The following is a 21964-nucleotide window of genomic DNA, read 5'->3' on the forward strand; positions in this document are numbered from 1 at the left end:
AGAACATCTGGCTTATGTAATGAATACATGTTTAATATTACCTTTTAAACCTGTAATGTTGGTAGGTTTTCATGTAGTAAAAATTCTATTTATTAGTATTTCTTGTTATTATTTCTGATCTTATATTAAATAAGGCATTATTAAGCATAATTATCTTAGATTATCTTTTTCTTGGTTTGCCACAGTGTATTGTCTAGCATGACAGATGCAGTATTGGCTCGAGTGTATAAACAATCAGATTTGGACACCCTGGCTAAAGAAGCATCCATCCCAATTATCAATGGGCTGTCAGATTTGTACCATCCTATCCAGATCCTGGCTGATTACCTCACGCTCCAGGTTGGTTTATTTATTTGTCTTACAAAAGAGCAAAATCAAATAATTCCTGACTTGCTTTAAGTGAAACAGTTTACTTAAATCATGGTATTGATGTTTTATTTTCAAATACCAGCTTGACAAAGAATTACAGCTTATGTATGCATTTTCTGGGGAAAACAGGGCATTGTTAAAAACAGACTCTAAGATCGCTCTGCACTCAACCCTATTCCCAAACCCTTTTAGCCCGTATCTCATCTTATGTTCTGTCAATCCCTTTGATTTTTCGGTGCCATATTTAACACAATGAATGAATAGAGAACACTGGAGCATACAAAATGGACAAGCCATATCTGATTTTATAGACATCAGGTCTGTGGCTTGGGAGTGAAGACTGGTGGAGTGTGCTTTGAATATTCAAAAAGGTTAGTTACTAAGTCACTCTGGAAGAGGGGGCCACTTTCTATCATTTTAATAAACTGGTTATTTAAAAGTAGGGTTAAGAATATGCAGAATTTATAGAATTGGGGCTCAAATTTAGCCATTCTAGTCCTCCCAAATTAGGAACTTGAATAACTTTGAAAGATTCCTCTTGTTTGGTTTGCCATAGCCAATCTACATTATATTGCCCCTGGAAATCCTAACAGCCATGGTTTCTATGTCTATGGATAACTCTGAGGAGACAAGATAAACTGGATAGGCCCATCTTCTTCCACATTTGAATAAACTACACACATTTAAATGTGAGGTTAAGCTCAAAACAAAACACTTTGGACATGAGGATGAGATCCATGCAGAGAAGATGATATAATTATGTCAGATACCAAAGTGGCTGTCTGTGGGTGTGGCTTTACATATACACCAGATAATTTAATGCTTCCCCCTGGAGCTTTATCATTACTAGATTATAAATTCATTGAGGGAAAATGAGCTGTCCTATTCATCATAATGTCCCCTGAAGGACCTTGTGCAATGCCTTCATATAGGAGATACTTAAAGTAGGAGCTGAATGAATAAATAGCAGCTTGTTAAGAGCATGGAATCTAAATCAGATGGATCTGGAATTAAATTCTAGCTTAGCTAACTAGTAGTTCTGTGATCTCCAAATTGCTTAGCCTTTCTCTTTTTTAATCTTTTTAAATATATAAAATATATGAAACCTACAGACACTTCAAGAAAATAAAACAAACATTCATGTGTTCACACAGTTTTGTCAATTCTTAACATGATGTTAAGTTACTTTATAATTCTTTGCTGTTTTTCAATAAAACATTAAAGATAGAGTTGAAGCCCACCATGTAACTCTGCCTAATCTCATTTTCTTCCCTTCCACAAATATGTTATTATCCTGATGTTAGTATCTTTACACATATCTATAGCCATAAACAACCAACAGTATTATTATTATTTTTTGTTATTATTATTATTTGAGACAGAGTCTCACTCTGTCACCCAGACTGGAGTGCAGTGGCATGATCTCAGCTCACTGCAACCTCCGCCTCCCGGGTTCAAGCGATTCTTGTGCCTCAGCCTCCGGAGTAGCTGGGATTACAAGTGTGTGCCACACCTGGCTAATTTTTGTGTTTTTAGTAGACATGGGGTTTCATCATGTTGACCAGGCTGGTCTCGAACTTCTGACCTCAGGTGATCCGCCCACCTTGGTCTCCCAAAGTGCTGGGATTACAGGAATGAGCCACTGCACCTGGCCAACTAACAGTATTATTGAGCATCTTTGTCAACTTCATATAATGGGAACATGCTCTGAGCCACCATGCTATACTGTTCCAGGTATTCTGTGTTTCCCCTTTCTCATACCAAAGAATTTCAGCTCCATAAAAGCAGTGATTTTTGTCTCCTTTGTTTATTGTTGTATCTCCAGGGCCAAGGACAGTGTCTCAGTGTCTGGATATTAATGGTGCTCATTTGTATCCAATGAATGAATACAACTAAGACTCAGATTTGAAATGTATGAAACTCTTAGTCTCTGTTCAAGTTCATATGGTGTCTTGGTTTAAGATATTAAGACATTTTACCACGTTTTTGGGATTGTACATTCATATTATTGAGTTGCTCTGTGTAATGCAAAAAAATTGGGAATTCATTCCTTCTAACAAGGCACTAATACTGAGATTAAGACTATTTATTTTAACCTTAATAATTGCTACACATAAGCGAATTTACGTCTGGATTTCATCTCCTTCATCCCGTGCCTTTCAGGAACACTATAGCTCTCTGAAAGGTCTTACCCTCAGCTGGATCGGGGATGGGAACAATATCCTGCACTCCATCATGATGAGCGCAGCGAAATTCGGAATGCACCTTCAGGCAGCTACTCCAAAGGTAGGGAAACTTTTTGCCTTGAAACTAACCCCTCTCTTAAATCATCCTCAGATGCAATTACCCAGTGACAAAAAAAGCTCTCTTCCATTTAAGTATAGCACAGGTGAGGCCACAGAATTTAGGTTACGTTACCAGCCCTACTATTAAATAGCTATCTGGCCTCTTGAGAGTCCAATTTCCCATCTCTACAATAAGAGATAGTCTTGGCTGATGCCTTTTATTCTATGAGTTAATGTTAAAAGCATGTCTGAATTATCCCTTTGAATACCCTGCTGTAGGCCATTATGATGACTGGCATTGTGCATTACCACCACAAAGGCTGAAGAAAGCAATAAAATCCAGGCAGCATAGAATTCTCAACCCATGGGAATGATACTGTCATTTTTCTAACGCTGCAATTTGGTAGAAAAATGTGAATCCAATGTGAGGATCACAGTGATGGCATCTACACCAGCTTAGTATTTCAAAACTCAACTCTGGGGGCCTTTTGGCTTAGAAAATTTGAGCCCCACATGGCTATGAAAATGACCCCTGCATACTTCCTACCTTGCTGCTCTCTTACAGCATGTATGGATACATGACTTCTTTCATAGGCCCAATGTAAACCTTTTGATACACAAGAAACTGGTAATAATTGTTGCCTCTGAGGAGAGGAACTGGGAGGTTTGAGGATAGAGGTAGGAGGGAGACTTTATTTTGACCATACAGTCATGTGTGGCTTCATAACAGGGATACGTTCTGAGAAATGGGTCCTTCGATGACTTTGTTGTTGTGGGAACATCATACCGTGTACTTACACAAACGTAGATGGTATATATTTTTATTTATATATATTCTTTCACTTGGAAAAATAAATGTTCCAGCACCATTACTAAATATCAACCTTAGGCCAGGCACACCACCACAGGCACACCACCGTGGGGATTTGTGTACAGGCGATTTATTAAGGAAGTACTCCCAAGGGAGATCCCTAAGGGATTAGGGGGAGCAGGACAGGGAAAGGGAAGAATCTAAGCAAGGATGCCATTTACAGTGACCAACCATCCTGATTTGCTCAAGATCAAGAGATTTCTGGGGACATGGGGTTTGGGGTGCTAAAATTGAGAGTCCGGGCAAACCAAGGTGATTTGGTCACCCTAGTCCCATGTCATGCACAGTCCCACAGAAAGTAGCTTCAGCCTGATCTCACAGGTGAGCTCTGGAGTGTAAGTTATGCCCTAAAGTTATCCCAGCATTGGTCAAGGGCAGCAGAAGAGGTGGAGTGGTAAATCCCCTGGCACTTTTGATGGGAAAAGCAGCCTGGTAGCCAGAGAGCTGTCCCCTGAAGACAAACTGCACGCACTAGGTGTTAAAAACACTGAAACTGGGGAAGGGAGCAGAAGCCATGAAAAGGGATCCCCCGGGGGCCTCTGAGTAGATCACCAACATCATCTGCTGCATCCAGCCAAAACAAAACTAACCACCACCAAATGCTTTCACCAGGTGTTTTTATCTTGCTGTCTTGGATTCTTAGGGCTGCCATAACAAATTACTACAAACTACACAGCTTAAAACAATACAAATTTACTCTTTCACAGTTTTGGAGACTAGAAGTTTGAAATCAAGGTGTTGACAGGCCACACTCCCTCGGAAGCCTCTCAGGGAGGATCCTTTTTTGCCTCTTCCTGCTTCTGGTAGCCCCAGGCATTCCCATTTTCCCTCTGTGTCTGTGTCTCTCTGTACAAATCCCCCTCTTCTTATAGGGACACCAGACATATTAAATTTAGGCCCACTCTAATCCAGTATGAACTCATCTTAACTAATTACATCTGGAAAGACTCTATTTCCACATAAGGTCACATTCTGAGTTTCTGGGTGGGAGTGAATTTTGAAGAACACTATTCAACCAAGTACACCTGCCATAGAAAAAATGTACTGCATGCAGTGGAAGTCATCCTATTATAGTAAATTTGAGGGACTCAGAGAGATGACCCTTACAACAGATAATTCTCCTCTTTTATTCAGCGTGAACTGAAATAAGGGTCAGATCCGATATGTGCTTAAAGTGGCTTTTATTCACTTTATGGGAAGGGTGAGTACACTCTCTATACAAAGCTAGTTTGAAGAAAGGCTCTGTATTAATGCAAACTCTTATTGCATTTGGTTCCCACAGATGAAACATACATTAACAATAATTGTTCCCTGCTATGAAGATCTTTTGGAAGGCTTTATTCTGTTGAAGAAATATATGGTTTAAACATTTTATTGCATGCCAAAGATGTTTTATTAACATCAAAGGAAAAAATTCTAATATTACAGAGTAATTGCAGTATTGTTCTTAAGGAGAAACTCATTTAAATGATAAAGAGTACTAAAACCTGGTTAAACCTTGGTGGGAGTAAGAGTTTTGCAAAGTCTTCTGGAAAGTCTGATAGTGCAAAAGTCATTCCATCAATTTGTAAGTCTTCAGTTGTTAGTAGACCTGTTTCCTTTAAAGATAAAGCTAGGAGATTTATTGTAAATTTTAGAAACACTGAAACGTTTCCAAGGCCATGATTAATCTATTTCCCCATTCTTTAACCAAGAATAACTTACATGTTCAAGAAAAAATAATTTTGTCCATGATTGTAAAATTGCTCCATAAACTATCAATAGTAATGATTTTAACATTGTTCTAAGTGAATACTTAGAGTGAACTGGGTGTGTTAATCACCTTCTTTGTCTGGTTTTAAAATTTATGTAAAGGCTAGTGAGTGATTTAGTATTGAAAGCTGAGATGTGAGTAAAGAATTCCTCTCTGTATTCTAAGTCATGACTCAGTGCATGCAAGTTTGGGTGATTTTCTAATTTCCAGACCTCTCTGTTGGTTCTCTAAGTACTTATTGATTCCTTTTCTAAGAATTATTGTACTTAGGGTGTATAAAACCTACTCTCCAAAGGGAAGGCTAAATTTTCAGGGTAGGAGGCACCTGGGGGAATATCCAAGTCTCTTCATTTATGTTTACCAGTATGGCTGTTCACAACATTAGTTGCTAAATTAGCTAGCCTTTATTAATTACTTTCCCCAAATCTCTATAAACAAGGCTCCAGAATTCATGGCTATATGAGGGTAGTAAAGCTGCTAAAATGTCTGCAGGCATCTTCATCAACATCTGAGTAGTTTCTTCTTTCAAGAATGCTTTAATAGAAGAAGAAACTATGGTAGACAATCATGTGCAAATAAACACAATTTCACAAATAAACCTAGACATGCCTGTCACAGGTTGGGTTTCTTGGGAAGCAGACTCAGAGTTTAGTGTGCAGCACAGGCAGGATGCTTATTAGCATGTGCCCTTGAAATCAACAACTGTGGAAAGGAAGGGAAGGAAGCAGGAGTAAGAGGGAGAAGCTGAGTTGCGATGCAGACCCAACAACAGCCTTGGCTGATCTTATGGAAAGTTCTGGATCTGAGATGTCCATTCATCTGTCTGGAGTTGGGCAGAGGAGGGTCAGGTTTTCATACCCTCCTGTCAATCAGCCATTGAATGTGGGTTGCCCCGAAAGGGTGTGTGACCTTGGGTGCGGCTGCTCTCTGCAGCTGAGGCAGTGCCCAAAGGGGGCTGACAGCTGAAAGCCGTCTTCTGGCAGCACTCCCAGCAGCTGGGGGAATAAGTCCTTTATTCATGATTATTCCTGGAGGGGGATCTCGGGAGCATACCACAGCGTTCACCACAATGCTTCAGTGAAAAGTGATAAAAATCAACTCATAATCAATGCTAAGAACTTGGGAAAATGAGAAGGATAGAGGAAGGTGAGGATAATTACGGTGTTTGAACTGACAAGACTTCCATATGGAGGGTCTTGGAGGTGAGGCTGGGCTAGAGTTTTGAGGAGCTGACACATTGTGATGAAGAAGCCCAGGAGGGGACAAGAGAGGAGGTGTTCAAGGGTGAAAGGCTGTGATGGCAGAAAAGGGCAAGATGTGTACAGGGATGACAATAAGATTGGCTTTCCTGCAGCAAGATGTTGAGAAGAAGTAAAAGAGACAGAAGCAGAGGATGGAGGTGGGGAGCCTTGATGCTCTTAATCAGCTTTGACTTAAGAAACAAGTAGTAAACATCAGAGGCTTCAGAGAAAACAGTTCTTGCTGCTGTGTACAGAATAGGTTGGAGAGTGAGGGTAGAGGCAGGGAGGCTGCCTGTGGGAATCTGGGATACCTTGGGGAGCTTTAGCTGTTCCCATGATGTCTCCTCAGCCAGAGTAGGAACTAGGCTGAGCAAGCGAGGCACCTAGGGTGCAGAATTTGTGCATGCATGACCCTGAGAATGTGTGTTTCTTTAAATTTTTTCTAGCACCTCCTTAAATGTTTTGCCCTAGGCACCTCGCTTGCCTCTCCAGAATCTGACTCTGCCCTCACCAAACCATCCGGGACAAATATATAATCTTAGCAAAAACAATGTATTTGTTCTGTCAATGCCTTTCAAAACAAGCACCCTGCCCTCAAAAGGCTTGCTGGGGAATGCAAAAGAATGAGAGGTGTGTAATGGGGGAGGGGGAGCTGTTAGTATTTAGCTGGGATGGTCAGGGAAGGTTTTTCTGAGGAGGGGACATTTCAACTGAGACCTGAAAAAGTTATCCACATGGAATGGGTGGAAGAAAGAATTTCAGACAAAAAAGGATAGCATGTGCAAAGATAGACAAACATGCATTCATTTGCACACTTCTGAATATAATCCTCTTAAGCCATTATGGAAACCGGAAGAGGTGCTTCCAAGAGTTAGAAAGCACCATGCCTTATGTTTGCCTTTATGATTAAAGAAGTCGGAGATAGTGAAAGCTGGGGCAATTGGTTGTCTCTTTAAATTCCAAAAGGCACTATTGAGTTTTGGAATTCTAGATGTAAAAATCATATTCTACTGAACATGGTGGGACCACATCTTGAAAAAGGGAAGGAGACGTGATATTGAAAAGAAAATAATATATATGTAAGAAAACATGTATAATAAACTTACCTAAATAAGATTTAAATTCTTCCTCCTTTAGGGTTATGAGCCGGATGCTAGTGTAACCAAGTTGGCAGAGCAGTATGCCAAAGAGGTATGCTCTTTACATGTAAAGCTATTATTGCCTTTTACTGTCCCATGAAGTTATTTAACCAGCGTGCTTATGTATGCTAGAATGGTACCAAGCTGTTGCTGACAAATGATCCATTGGAAGCAGCGCATGGAGGCAATGTATTAATTACAGACACTTGGATAAGCATGGGACAAGAAGAGGAGAAGAAAAAGCGGCTCCAGGCTTTCCAAGGTTACCAGGTTACAATGAAGGTACAAATTGATGCCTCTCTGAAGGTTCATTAATTCCATTCATGAAGGCCAGAACCATCTAATCACTTATTCACTTTAGGGGGAGCAGACTGTCCTTTCATTCCCTATAAAAGGACTCACTGACTGTATCCCCTAGGGACTTCTCTCCTTCCAAAGATTAGCTGTGTCCTTTGGAAAGGCATTTTTGTGCTGGATGAAGGAATTTGAAACCCACTGAGAAGAGAGGAGCAGGCTTTTCCCTCTCACAAGAATCGAGGCATTGCAGTGTTTTACTCTTTGTGTGTTTAGAGAAATTAGGTTACTTCTGATGCATGCAGTTTCTTATGATTTCTCCCCTAAGAAAAGCCCCTTAACTATGCTCCTCAAGCTAGTCCTTGCCTCTGTTTTCCAAGGACCTCTAAATCCAGTTTAGTTTTGCTAACGCCCTCCAGGGCATTCCCAGGGAACTCATCCGTTTGGCTGTCTTCCAGTAAGATCTGGAACAATGCTTCTCAGTCTTGAGCAGGTATTAGCATCACCAGGAGTTGTTAATACACAGCTGGCTGGGTCCCACTCCCAGGGTTTCTGATTCAGTAGGTCAGGGTGAAACCTGAGAATCTGCATTTCTACCAAGTTCCCAGGTGATGCAGTGCTGCTGCCTCCAGGGCCACACTTTGAGAAGCAATGTTCTGGAGGAATACCCTAAAAGCCAAATGCACAGGGGTTTTGTCAGCAAAGCAACAAATCTACTTTGGTGGAGAAAGGGATTAAGCAAGTACAATTAATATTATATTGATAAAGTAATACATAAATACAAGTTCTTTATTGTTATATATAAAATAGAACAGAAGTTTGAAAAATAAAAAGTAAAAATGTCTTTCTCCCATCTCTTTAACAGAGACTATTCCTAGAGGTAGCCACTGTTTAATAATTTGATGTGTCTCGTTGCAGACCTTTTCTGTGCATTTACATATGTATGCCTCAATACACACATAACTATTGATTTTTTTGTAAATGATATTTTAGATATTATTTATTTATTTATTATTATTCTTACTTTTTCCACTTAACAAATCTTAGATTTTCTTGCTCATTCATTTAGATATTTTTATTCTTTTTAGTTGCTGCATAGAATTCCAAAGGATAAGTGGAATCATAATTTACTTAAAATGTTTCCTATTGATAAATTAGGCTATTTCTGAGAATGCCGATTACAAAAATGCTGCAATGAACTTGCTTATCCATATTTCTTTGTGCAAATATTACTGGAGAATAAGATCCTGAGGAGAAGAATTTTGGGGTGAAGTGGTATAAATTTTTTAAAATATGAGAGTGCTGCTAAATTGCTTACCCAAAGAAGATTAAAAATGTATACTGCTGTAGCTGTATATTATAGTTATTTTTCCATATCCTCTCCATGTTTAGCTTTTATTTACATTTTTAATTTTTCTAAATCTGGAGGAAAAATGGCACCTCATCTTTGTTAAAATTTGCAATTCCTTGATTACTAATGAAGTTAAGCATCTTTTTATGTTTATTGGGCATTGCCCTTTTTTCTATAAATTGCTATTACATTTTTTGCCCATTTTCTATTTTTTGCCTTTTCTATGATTGGTTATAGGAGCTCTTTATATATTATGGCTAATCCCTTATCATGTGGAATATATTTTCATGGAGATATTTTAAATTATATAAATCGCCTCATACTTACACTTGCTTGGCCAATCTTATATGTGTTTCTGGTGCTGGAACTGTAGGCTTGAAGAACAGTCATTTTATTGATGTATGGCATTTATAAATGTTACTTTTTTCCATGTAATTTTGCTGTTATTTTAGAAACTCAAAATGTTCTGAACCTAGAGCTTGGGTGGGAGGTAAAACAAAATTTTAGTACAAAGGCAGTAATTTTGAGGTAAGAAAGTATGAAGGAATGTAGTTTTGAATCTGTATGTGAACAATAGAAATATATAGGGAAATGTAACTTTCAGGAATTAACTGTTGGAGAAAATTAAAACTGTTAGTACATTTGCATTAAGAATGAAAAATCTAATGCATAGTGCTTATAATCCTGTTTAATTCACCCCTACCTCAGTACCTTTATCTAAATTGTTTTAACTAGTGATGGAGTATGCTTCAGGTGCTAAAAATAATAATTTGGAGATAAGCTCCAAATATAATATTATCACACCAAAGCAACTTTTTAAATATAGTGGACTATAATTGGTGACTTTTGCTATCAGCCATATATTACATTAGTAGAGTTCTTTACTGAAAGAGTTCTTTACTGTTCCACTAAATAGAATACCAGAAAACTGAGTTACTGGTGTAACTTGAAGTGGTGCTCTCTTAAATTTAAAAAGAAAAAAAAAAAAAGACTTGCCAGACAGGGTGGCTCATGCCTGTAATCCCAGCACTTTGAGAGGCGAGGCGGGCGGATCATTTGAGGTCAGGAGTTTAAAACCAGCCTGGCCAATATGGTGAAATCCCTTCTCTACTAAAAATACAAAAATTAACTGGGCATGGTGGCGCATGCCTGTAGTCCCAGCTACTCAGGAAGCTGAGGCAGGAGAATTGCTTGAGCTCTGGAGGCGGAGGTTGCAGTCAGCAGAGATTTTGCCACTGCACTCCAGCCTGGGTGACAGAGCGAGACTCTGTCTCAAAAAAAAAAAAAAAAAAAAAAAAAAATTTGAAACTACCATGTACATTTCTCCTAGGTGTCTTGAGATAAAACCATCACTCTGCTCCTTTGTCTCTCCCTTTGCATTGATCTCTGACTACAGGCCATGTGTGTTTTTAGATACTGAAGAAAATAAATATGACTGCCACATATAATAGTCAAAAAGTGGTCTTATCCCCATCTCTTTAGACTGCGAAAGTTGCTGCCTCTGACTGGACATTTTTACACTGCTTGCCCAGAAAGCCAGAAGAAGTGGATGATGAAGTCTTTTATTCTCCTCGATCACTAGTGTTCCCAGAGGCAGAAAATAGAAAGTGGACAATCATGGTAAGCAAGAAACAAGGAATGGAGGATAAGTTCTTTGTGTGGTTCCAACTTGGTCATTCATGCCTTTGGGGAAATAATAAGCAAGTGAGATTATCCAACTACATTACTTGCTCATGTAACATCTGTTTTTTTCCCAGAAACTTTATAATACATCATTAGTGCTTATTAGCATTTATAGTGTATTTGCATGGAGTGAGATTAATCTCCTTTCAAATAAATCCATTTTAACCAAAATTCTTACCACCCTTGATCCGCCTGAGCACCAGCCACCAGTTTGCCAACCATTATAAGTCGTATAATTCTTATTTTAGAATCTCTTTGTTCATGTTTAGAGAAGCCCCTAATTCAGTTCCTGTATAAAATGGGCATTCAAAACATCTTACTTTTTCCCTTCTCTTTTTCCTCATTCCATGCCTTGCTTTATGACTGGACTAGATACTTGTTTTCGTTCTTTGAGTTTGGCCATAGGGATATATGTGTCTTTAGGTATAGAACATTTCCAAATTTCATGGCAAAACTTATATTAAAAATTAATGGTTCCTTTCAGATAAAGCCACTAGTTTCATCTTCATCACTGTCATTCTAGGAAATATTAACCATATGTCTACTTTACAATATCCCAAATGTCACCTGCTCTGGAAAATAGTACTGACATGTCTAACTTAGCTCCACCATTTTTTAGCTTTTAGTGACTTAACTGGTTTCAATTACTGTATCAGCCAGGATCTTATTTGCAAACGGGAGTCCACTCTAGGTAGATAAATGGAAAGTAATGTATTAAGAGACATTAAGCGGCTCCCAGAATCTTTTGGGAAAGGAAGCGCAGTGAATAATTCTTGGACACCATATAGCCAGGGACAACACAGGCAGAAAAATTGCCCAATGACACTGTGGTTCTTTTGTAGCCAGAACACCACTGACACAGTCTGGTACCTGAGGCCCTTGAAACTAGATGTCGGATACTCCATTATAGCCACCACAGCTGAAATAGATTTCTCTACCTGCATATGTAGCAGAAGATCCAATCTCTCCAAAGACGGCTTCCACTGCATGTTGTTCGCTTCTGCACCCAAGTCTGGAGTAGATGCAGCTGAGTGGGATGCCTGTACCCTAGCTGCAAGGGAGTTTGGGAAAGGCAGTTTTTAGCTTTCAGCCTCTGGAGTAGAGAAAAGCAAGCTGGAAAGGACTAGCTTCTAATTATTTATCTAATCTATAAATTGGAATAGGTTTATTGTGAACATTAAAGTAATATGTGTAAAGCTTTTAGTATAGTACATAACACATAACACATGGTAAATATTGTTATCATAATTATTACCCTCATTATCATCATCTTCACTATTGATCTGATACAGACCCTATAAAATAAACAGGGGTTCAAGCTCAACTATGGCTGCTTGGCAGCCAACCATGACTCCCTTTTCAATAGAAGTTTGTATATTAGGCCTAAATTTGTCATATCTAATAACAGGGATGATTTTTTTTCACTGCATCTTTCCAGCTTGCCACCTCAGGACACTAACTTTGGCCAAAATGTCAATTGCCTTGTTATCTAGGCCAGTACTTCTGAAGCCTTAATGTGCATTTAAATTACCTAGGGGGTCTTGTTAAGGTGCAGATTTGAATTCTGTAGGTCTAAGATGGAGCTTGAGATTTGGCACATCTATTTTTTTTGTTTTTTTTTTTTGAGATAGAGTCTCGCTCTGTTGCCCAGGCTGGAGTGCAGTGGTGTGATCTCGGCTCACTGCAACCTCTGCCTCCCGGGTTCAAGCAATTTTGCTACCTCAGCCTCACAAGTAGCTGGGATTACAGGCAGGTGACACCATGCATGGCTAATTTTTGTATTTTTAGTGGCGGGGGGGCAGGTTTCATCATGTTGCCCAGGCTGGTCTCGAACTCCTGACCTCAAATGATCCACCCACCTCAGCCTCGAAAAGCACTGGGATTACAGGCGTGAGCCACCGTGCCAGGCCGGCACTTCTAATAAGGACCCAGTTAATGCAGGTGCCACCATCCTGCAGACCACATTTTGAGTAGCAAAGATCTAGATGACAAGGAAAATGTGAGCTCTCCAACCACATACCTCAGGAAGAGACACAGCAAAACATTTTCCTTGAGCTCTGTTTTTCATCAGAAGACAATTGAAGTTACAAAGATATATCAAGTAAATCCATCAAAGTAGATCCTTTGTAGAAATTCAGTAGGGAAAACTAAAAGGAAACTTTCCAAAACATCAATTATGGAGATGCTCTGAACTTCTTATCTTTTAAAGAGCTTATTAAACAACGTCTTTAAAACCAATTTACTTGAAAAATTAAATACGTAATGTATTCACATGGTTGAAATATTTATGGTGAAATCTTACATCCACCCATTTTTCCATCCATCTAGATCTTACCGCCATCTCCCCATTCCCCATACCCCTGAGTTACCCACTATTATTAGAGGAAAATATTTTAAAGAAACCAAGAGACAGAATCGTGTTAAAATGAAAGTAGAGAGTCTAAAGTAGAAAGAATGCTCACCTGGGAGTGATGAGACTTGACTTCTGTAACTGGCCTTAATACTAGTCAGCTGTGCCATCTTAGCGTCTAAGTATTAACTCTCTAGGTCCCAGTGTCCTCTCCCATGAAATAAGCAGATTGAGCCATAGAGATGGCAAATGAGTTTTAATTCTTAGATCCCTAATCTCATCAACAGGCTACAGTAATTCTGTTGAGAAGGATTTTGAGCCTGCCTATGGTGTGAGACAGAAAGAGTGGCATAACTGATTAGTGTGCCTTACACGGATGCTAGAAAGGAGGTGGTGATACATGTGTTGCGCTCTTTATGTCTCTGAGCTAGATGATTTGGAGGTCCCTTTGAGTTCAGTTCATTTCAGCAGCCATATAGTGAGCATCTACTCTATGCCAGGTCCTCTGCCAGGCATTGGAGATTGAAAAAAAGAGAATAGTATGCAGCCACCACACAGCCTGTACAGTTCATAGAAGCATAACATTTTCAAGTGGGATGAGACCTTAGAGACTATCCACGCGAAATTCCTATTCTATAGGCAAATAAATTATTATTATTATTTTATTATTATTTTTATTTTTTGAGACAGAGTCTCGCTCTGTCACCCAGGTTGGAGTACAATGGCACGATCTCGGCTCACTGCAACCTCCGCCTCCTGGGTTCCAGTGATTCTCCTGCCTCAGCCTCCCAAGTAGCTGGGATTACAGGTGCCCGCCACTATGCCCGGCTAATTTTTGTATTTTTAGTAGAGGCAGGGCTTCACCATATTGGCCAGGCTGGTCTCGAACTCCTGACCTCAGGAGATCCACCTGCCTCGGCCTCCCAAAGTGCTGGGATTATAGGTGTGAGCCACCACAGCCGGCCGCAAATAAATTATTCTTATACAGCTTATTTAGAATGGCCTTTAGGTTCAGCACTGCCATGATACATTTTTCTAAGATGTTCTAATACTTGTCTTCCTCCAGACTACCCTATCCAATACAGTAGCCAGTAGGCACATATGGCTTTTTAAATTTAAATCTAAGCTAATTAAAATTTTACAAAATTGAAGATTCAGGCCAGGCGCACTGGCTTATGCCTATAATCCCAGCACTTTGGGAGGCTGAGACAGGGGGATTACTTGAGGTCAGGAGTTTGAGACCAGCCTGGCCAACGTGGTAAAACTCTGTCTCTACTAAAAATACAAAAATATTAGCCTGGCATGGTGGCGCACATCTGTAATCCCAGCTACTCAGGAGGCTGAGGCAGGAGAATTGCTTGAACCTGGGAGGCAGAGGTTGCAGTGAGCCAAGATCGTGCCACTGCACTCCAGCCTGGGCGACAGAGCAAGACTCCATCTCAAAACAAACAAACAAGCGAACAAACAAAAAAAGAGAAGATTCAGTTCCTCAGTTCCTCAGTTATACTAACCAAGTTGTTGAATGCTCAATAGCCACATGTGGCTGGTGGCTACACTATTGGTATTGGACAGCACAGACATCGAACACTTCCATCACTGCCGAGAGCTCTATTGGACAGCACTACTCTAGGGAATAATTTCCACGCATGCAACTTGATTTAAAATCAGGATGAAATAAGAAAGGAAAGCCACAATGTGGCCCTCCAGTTCTGAGATGCCTGTAATGACTGATGTAAGGTATACACTAAAATAGGATGAAGGGCTTTTTCTTTAATGGTGTAGCATTTTTTAAAGCAGAAGTGTCCTCTTTCAGCACTCAGAGTAGCTTTTTAAGGCCTCCATGCTAAGAGATTTCCAGTAGTGCTGTTCAGAACGCTTCACTAATCGCATCATTCTCTTCATAGTGCACAGGTCTTTGGATCCCTTTGTTTAAAAACAAAAATCACACTTTTCCTCCCCATGAAGCTTGCTTTTGTATTTTTCAGTGATTAATAAGGCAGTAGGACTCACAAAAAGTAGATAGATGTTTTCCCTCTGCCTATAAATTTTACACTGGAGCTAAAATAACCTAAAGGGACCCTGAAAAAAAGAAAAAATGCTGACACTTCAAAGCACTGTTATCCACATATGACTCTTAAGTCCAAAACACCATTGCAAATGTAATTCACAATATTTTATAGTCATTTACTTCTCCCCAAGTTACAGTTGCCAGATAAAATAGAGGACACCCAGTTAAATTTGAATTTTGGATAAACAATGAATAATTTTTAGTCTAATTATGTCTCATGTACTATTTAGAACATACAGTAAAATATATATTTGTTGTTATCTGAAATTCTTATTTAACTGTTTGTCCGTGTTTATTTAACTGAATCTGACAATCCTAATCCAAGTTGAATTTGTAAGTTTTTATTTGGAAATAAGGTTGACACAATCCATAGACAATTAAAAACAAAGCAAAAATGAGAGGGGCTCCCAGGAACCCATTAAGAAGTTTACAGTGTCTTTTACCTGGTAGACATTCTTATGCCAAAGTTTGCCCCGGCTAAACTAGTTCCTTCTTGTCATTCAGACATCACCTTAAATGTTACTGTTGAGCAAGGTCTTCCCACACCACCCACTCTTAAGTGGTTCCCAAGGCTCCTTTATCTCCTTTTTACATTTTATTTTCTAATGGCACTACTTGATATTTTTATATTTTTTTGTCTGTTTGTTGCCTGTCCCCCTACTATAATGAAAACTTCTTTATGAAAGCAGTAATCCTGTCTGTAACGTTCTTTATTATACCTAGAAGTTTGCCTGACACATACTTTAAATATGGACTCAATACATTTTTGCAGCCTAAAGGCAATATAGGGAATTGGTTTTAGAACATAAGTTTTGGAAATCAGGTTAAAATTCTGGCTCTCTCTGTGATCTTGGGCTCCTAATCAACTTAGGCAAGTACCTTAACTTCACTAAGACCAGTTTATTCATATGAAAAATGAGGATAAAAAATAGAACCAACCTCTTAAGGTTATGAGGATTCAATGAGATCAGAGTCATGTGAGCATTGTAGTCAGGACCCAGGGACAGGTAGGTGCAGATCCACCTCTCACCATCACCACTCAGGAAACTTCCTACATCTCAGTTTCTCGATCTGTATTTTGCATCTCTTACCATCTCATACAGTAGGAAAGGATATTAAATGGTATGATGCACATACAGCACTCAGCACCGGGCCTGGCATGTGATAACTTTGATAAGTATATTCAGTTAACACCTTTGAAATATAAGACCTGCACTTTTGATATAGGCTAGGAACACATGTACAGTGTGGTTGAAGTGTAAAAACAAGGACCTGAGAGACCACAAAACTACCTTTTAAGAGTAGAGTCATCCAGATTCACCCATGTTGTCACAAATGACAGGATTTCCTTTTTTAAGGCTGAATACTATTCCATTGGATATATACACCACATTTTCTCTATCCATTCATCCATTGACGGACACTTAGGTTGATTCCATATCTTAGCTATTGTAAATAATGCTGCAGTGAACATGGAAGTGCAGATATCCCTGCACCAGATTGGTTTCAGTTCCTTTGGATACATACTAGGAAATGGGACTGCTGGATCATATGGGAGTTCTAGTTTTAGTTTTTTGAGGAATCTCTATATCATTTTTTATAAAGGCTGTACTAATTTAGATTCCCACCAACAATGCACAGGAGATCCCCCCTCTCTGCATTCCTGTCAACACTTATCTTTCATTTTTTTAAAAATAAAAGCCACTCTAATAGGTGTGTGGTGATATCTCATTGTGGTTTAATTTGCATTGCCCTAATGATTAATGATACTCAGCATTTTTTCATGAACTCGATGATTTGTATGTCTTCTTTGGAAAAATGCCTGTTCAGGTCCTTTGCCCATTTTTTAATCAGGTTATTTGTTTTCTTTCTCTTTAGTTGTTTGAGTTCCTTATATATTTTGGATATTAATCCCTTAACAGATGTATGGTTTACAAATATTTTGTCCCATTCTGTGGATTGTCTCTTCACTTTATTAATTGCTTCTTTTGCTGTGCAGAAGCTTTGATGCAATTTGATTTGTCTATGTTTGTTTCTATCACTTGTGTTTTCAGGGTCATATGTGAACAATTACAAGACTCATGTCATGGAGCTTGATATGGTTTGGCTGTGTCCCCACCCAAATCTCATATTGGATTGTAGCTCCCATAATTCCCACGTGTTGTGGGAGGGACTGGTGGGAGATAATTGAATCACAGGGGCAGTTTCCCCCATACTGTTCTTATGGTACTGAATAAGTCTCACGAGATCTGATGGTTTTATAAGGGAAAAGCCCTGTTGCTTGGTTCTCATTCTCTCTCTTGCCTGCCACTATGTGAGGCATGCCTTTTGCCTTTTGCAATGATTGTGAGGCCTCCCTAGCCATTGGAACTGTGAGTCCATTAAACCTCTTTTTCTTTATAAATTTCCCAGTCTCGGGTATGTCTTTATCAGCAGCGTGAAAAAGGACTAAGACAGAGCTTTTTCCCTATGTTTTCTTTTAGTAGTGTTACAGCTTCAGAGCTTACATTTAAGTCTTTAATCCATTTTGAGTTGATTTTTATATGGTGTGAGACAAGGGTCCAATTTCATTTTTCTGCATGTGGATATCCAGTTTTCTCAATACCATTTGCTGAAGAGACTGTCCTTTCCCCATTATGTGTTCTTGGCACCTCTGTCAAAAAGCAATTGACCATAAATGCATGGGTTCATTTCTGGGCTTTCCTTACTGTTTTGTTGGTTAATGTGTCTGTTTTTATGACAGTACCATGTGGTTTTTATTAAAATGTCTTTATAATATGTTTTAAAATCAAGGAGTGTGATGCTGCCAGCTTTCTTCCTTTTGTTCAAGATTGCTTTATCTATGTGGGTTCTTTGTGGTTCCCTACAAACTTAAGGATTGTATTTTTGATTTATGTGAAAAATGACATTGGAATTTTGATAGGGGTTGCATTGAATCTGTAGATCACTTTGGGTGGTGTGGACATTTTTACAACATTAATTCTTTCAATCCATGAACATGGGATATCATTCCATTTATTTGTGTCTTCTTTATTTTCTTTCATCAGTGTTTTATAGTTTTCAGTAAACAGGTCTTTTACCTTCTTGATACAATTTATACCTAAGTAATTTTTTGTTGCTGTTGCAAATGTGATTATTTTCTTAATTTTCTTTTCAGATAGTTCATTATTAGTATATTAGAAATGCTACTGATTTATGTATGTCGATTTCATTTTCTGCAATTTTACTGAATTCCCTTACCAGTTCTAACAGTTTTTTGGTGGACATTATGCTAAGTAAAATAACCCAGGCACAGAAAGACAAATACTACATGATCTCACTTATATGTGGACTCTAAAAAAGTTGAACTCATAGAAGTAGAGAGTAGAATGATGATTACCAGAGGATGGGGGATGGGAAGGAAGGCAATGGGGAGTTGTTGATCAAAGGGTACAAAGTTTCAGGTAGACAGGGAGAATAGGTTTTGAGATCTATTACACAGCAGAATGATTATAGTCAATAATAATATATATCTCAAAATAACTTAGAGAAGAAATGTCAAATGTCTCTCCATAAAAAAGATAGGTAAGTAAGGTGATGGATATGTTCATTAGCTTGATTTAATCATTGCACATTGTATACATATATCAAAACATCATGCTGTACTCCATAAATGTATACAATTATAATTTATCAATCAAAAATAATAATTTTTAAAAAGAATAGAGTCAGAGAAAACCGGGGTTCCAACCCAGTTCTGCACTATCTGTCATCTCAAGGATTGATTTCCTCAACTATAAATGATAATAATAAAAGCTACCTTAGAATTTTGTTGTATTAAATGAGATAATGCGTGAACATTTTCCTCTAGCTCACCAAAGCTCCTGGCACAGTGCTTGAAAAATATTTCTTGACCAATACATGATATGGTACTTAGTATTCTATCTAATATCTAGTAAGCACTCAGTTAACATTCACCATAGTTTCTGATATTATTATTGTCATTCTTGTGGAGGTTGAGAAGAGTAAAAGTGAAAATTACCATTTGTGATTGACAGATCAAGGGGAAGCGGTATACTCTTGGCTATAGAGATAATACTCTTTCAGGAATACCCAGCTTCAGAGAGCAGACATTGCTCAGATTACTCTACATCTGATTCATCCTAAACTTCTCTAGGTTGCGAGAGATCAAACCACAGTATAAACACAAGGATCTGGAATAGGAGAGATGATATTTCTCTAAAACTAGCCAATACTATACTTATGACTGGAAAGTTCAGTCATGGCTACCACTGTAGCATCTCATTTCAACTCTGTGACCCACTAGTCCTGGAATGAGGCCTAATTATGCAGTGTTTGTTTGTCTAGATCAGTCTGATCTCTGTTGACTTTCATTTATACCCTCCTCCAATAAATAAATAAATATTAGTTCAGAACTGTTCTCTTACCATTTTCTTGAGAAAACACATTTTAACTGTAACCCTGCAAAGCTGAAACCTAATTCACCTTCTCTAGGTCCCTAAGCAGACTGTCGCTAATGTTTATCCATTTCTTTCTTTCTTTGTTGTGTCATCAGGCTGTCATGGTGTCCCTGCTGACAGATTACTCACCTCAGCTCCAGAAGCCTAAATTTTGATGTTGTGTTACTTGTCAAGAAAGAAGCAATGTTCTTCAGTAACAGAATGAGTTGGTTTATGGGGAAAAGAGAAGAGAATCTAAAAAATAAACAAATCCCTAACACATGGTATGGGTGAACTGTATGATATGCTTTGCCATTGTGAAACTTTCCTTAAGCCTTTAATTTAAGTGCTGATGCACTGTAATACATGCTTAACTTTGCTTAAACTCTCTAATTCCCAATTTCTGAGTTACATTTAGATATCATATTAATTATCATATACATTTACTTCAACATAAAATACTGTGTTCATAATGTATAATGTCTAAGCCATTAAGTGTAATCTATGCTTATTACCTAAATAAATTATCACCCATGCTAATTTATAAGTAAACATTTACCAGGCAGTCAGCTACTGGTAAATCTGTGGGCTGTGTTCCTGTCCCCCAGGACCAACTAGAAAGCCAAATGATTCATCTTGCAGATGTGGTACAATTTTCAGGCCAATGAGGTAGACAGGCATTCATTTATGGAGGCAAATAACGAAATTCTTAAAATATAGCTATTACTGTGCCCAAACTCCGAAGTTTTTTCCAATAACTTGTGAGAATGTGGTAGTGGGGAATCCTCCAAGAGCCTGTATCTCTTCTCTGTAATGAGTACTTACTGTTACAAGCCATAAGAAGCTTTTGTTAGCAAGTGGTAAAACCATGGATACCTAGAGTAGCATTTTCTTAGGTTCAAATTCTCCAACAGGAATAATTTAATTTTTTTCACATCTGTGCTTATCATGCATCTACTCACACCATATGCTGAATATTTCCATAAATCTACTACTTGCAACATTTTAGCCAATCTTTTTCCTCTAATTTTTCTTTGGGGTAATAAAAATTTACATTATTGAATTATTATAATGTAATTACAACTAGATTTCTCTTGCGGGTGACGAACATTTGTATTGTTGAATTATTATGATATAATTTGAATTTTTTAGTTAAAATGTTAAATAACATAAGTGAAGATTTTTAAAAAAATTATACATTTTACAGAAGACAAAATAATGTAATTTCCTTTACATTCTACATTTACTATTAGAAAAATGTTTCCAGGCTGGTTGACTGATATTCTTCAGCACACAGCTCTGACTTAAATGAGTAAGCAAGGGATGAATTACAAATTAGATTTGCAATGAAGGTGCAATAAAACATTTTTTGTGGGGGAAAGAGGCTCATAATGTTACAGAAAAAAACATCAAATTTTCCAGTAAATGTCAAAGGTGACTTTTGTGTCCATAGTAATTTATTGGAAGCACTTAGAAAGAGAGTGGAGTTTAGTGGAATATCTTTCAGCAGAGAGTAGAACAAGGTGTCATATGGATTGTGGAAGGCTCACCCTCAAATTGCCTACATAGAAAGAAGTGTTCTTCCACTTGCCAAATGGTCTGCCATAGTAACGAGCTCCCATCTCATTCCTGGTTATTCTTTGAACTAAATGGATGGTATAGTCTTCTTCCCTCACTTGGAAAGAACTTGTAATAATTTTCTTGCCAAAATATAGTCATTTTTTCCTCAAAAAGCTCTATAGCTTTCTTTATTGTGTACATACAATTTAACCTCATTCTCAGCCCAATTCTGTAGGAATGTATTTGCTTTCTTAACTTTTCATCTTAATCAGACATTATTTATATTGTCAGGAAAAAAGAAAATAGGGGAGGAAAATTCACCCTTAACTTTTGCAAAGCTGTTTTCGTCTCCTCTTTCTTCTTACCCCTTTTCCTATATAGCTATTACAACTCCAAAGTTTAACGAAAATTCTAGAAATGACGCTTGCATCTTTGGTGTACATAATAAATCCTGTCACCTAATATAACTAGCCAAAGAGCTCTTTTCTTCCAGGATTTCTCCACAATAACATTGGGAGTAGACATCACAAGTGATTACACTGCAATGATTTCAATGTCATC

General features: G+C 38.3%; 1 protein-coding gene across 1 annotated transcript in view; it reads left to right on the forward strand.

Annotated features, from left to right (window-relative positions):
* The window catches only part of OTC (ornithine transcarbamylase), a 71784-nt gene extending 50208 nt beyond the window's left edge, over positions 1–21576 (forward strand). The window contains exons 5-10 of the mRNA XM_016943905.4: positions 186–339; positions 2533–2655; positions 7657–7710; positions 7791–7940; positions 10786–10923; positions 19960–21576. Of these exons, the coding sequence (XP_016799394.1) occupies positions 186–339; positions 2533–2655; positions 7657–7710; positions 7791–7940; positions 10786–10923; positions 19960–20019 (679 nt within the window). The 3' untranslated portion in view covers positions 20020–21576. The remainder of the gene's footprint in view (positions 1–185; positions 340–2532; positions 2656–7656; positions 7711–7790; positions 7941–10785; positions 10924–19959) is intronic.
* The last annotated feature ends 388 nt before the right edge of the window (positions 21577–21964 follow it).

The sequence above is a fragment of the Pan troglodytes genome, chromosome X (assembly GCF_028858775.2).
Source record: "Pan troglodytes isolate AG18354 chromosome X, NHGRI_mPanTro3-v2.0_pri, whole genome shotgun sequence".
Lineage (NCBI taxonomy): Eukaryota > Metazoa > Chordata > Mammalia > Primates > Hominidae > Pan > Pan troglodytes.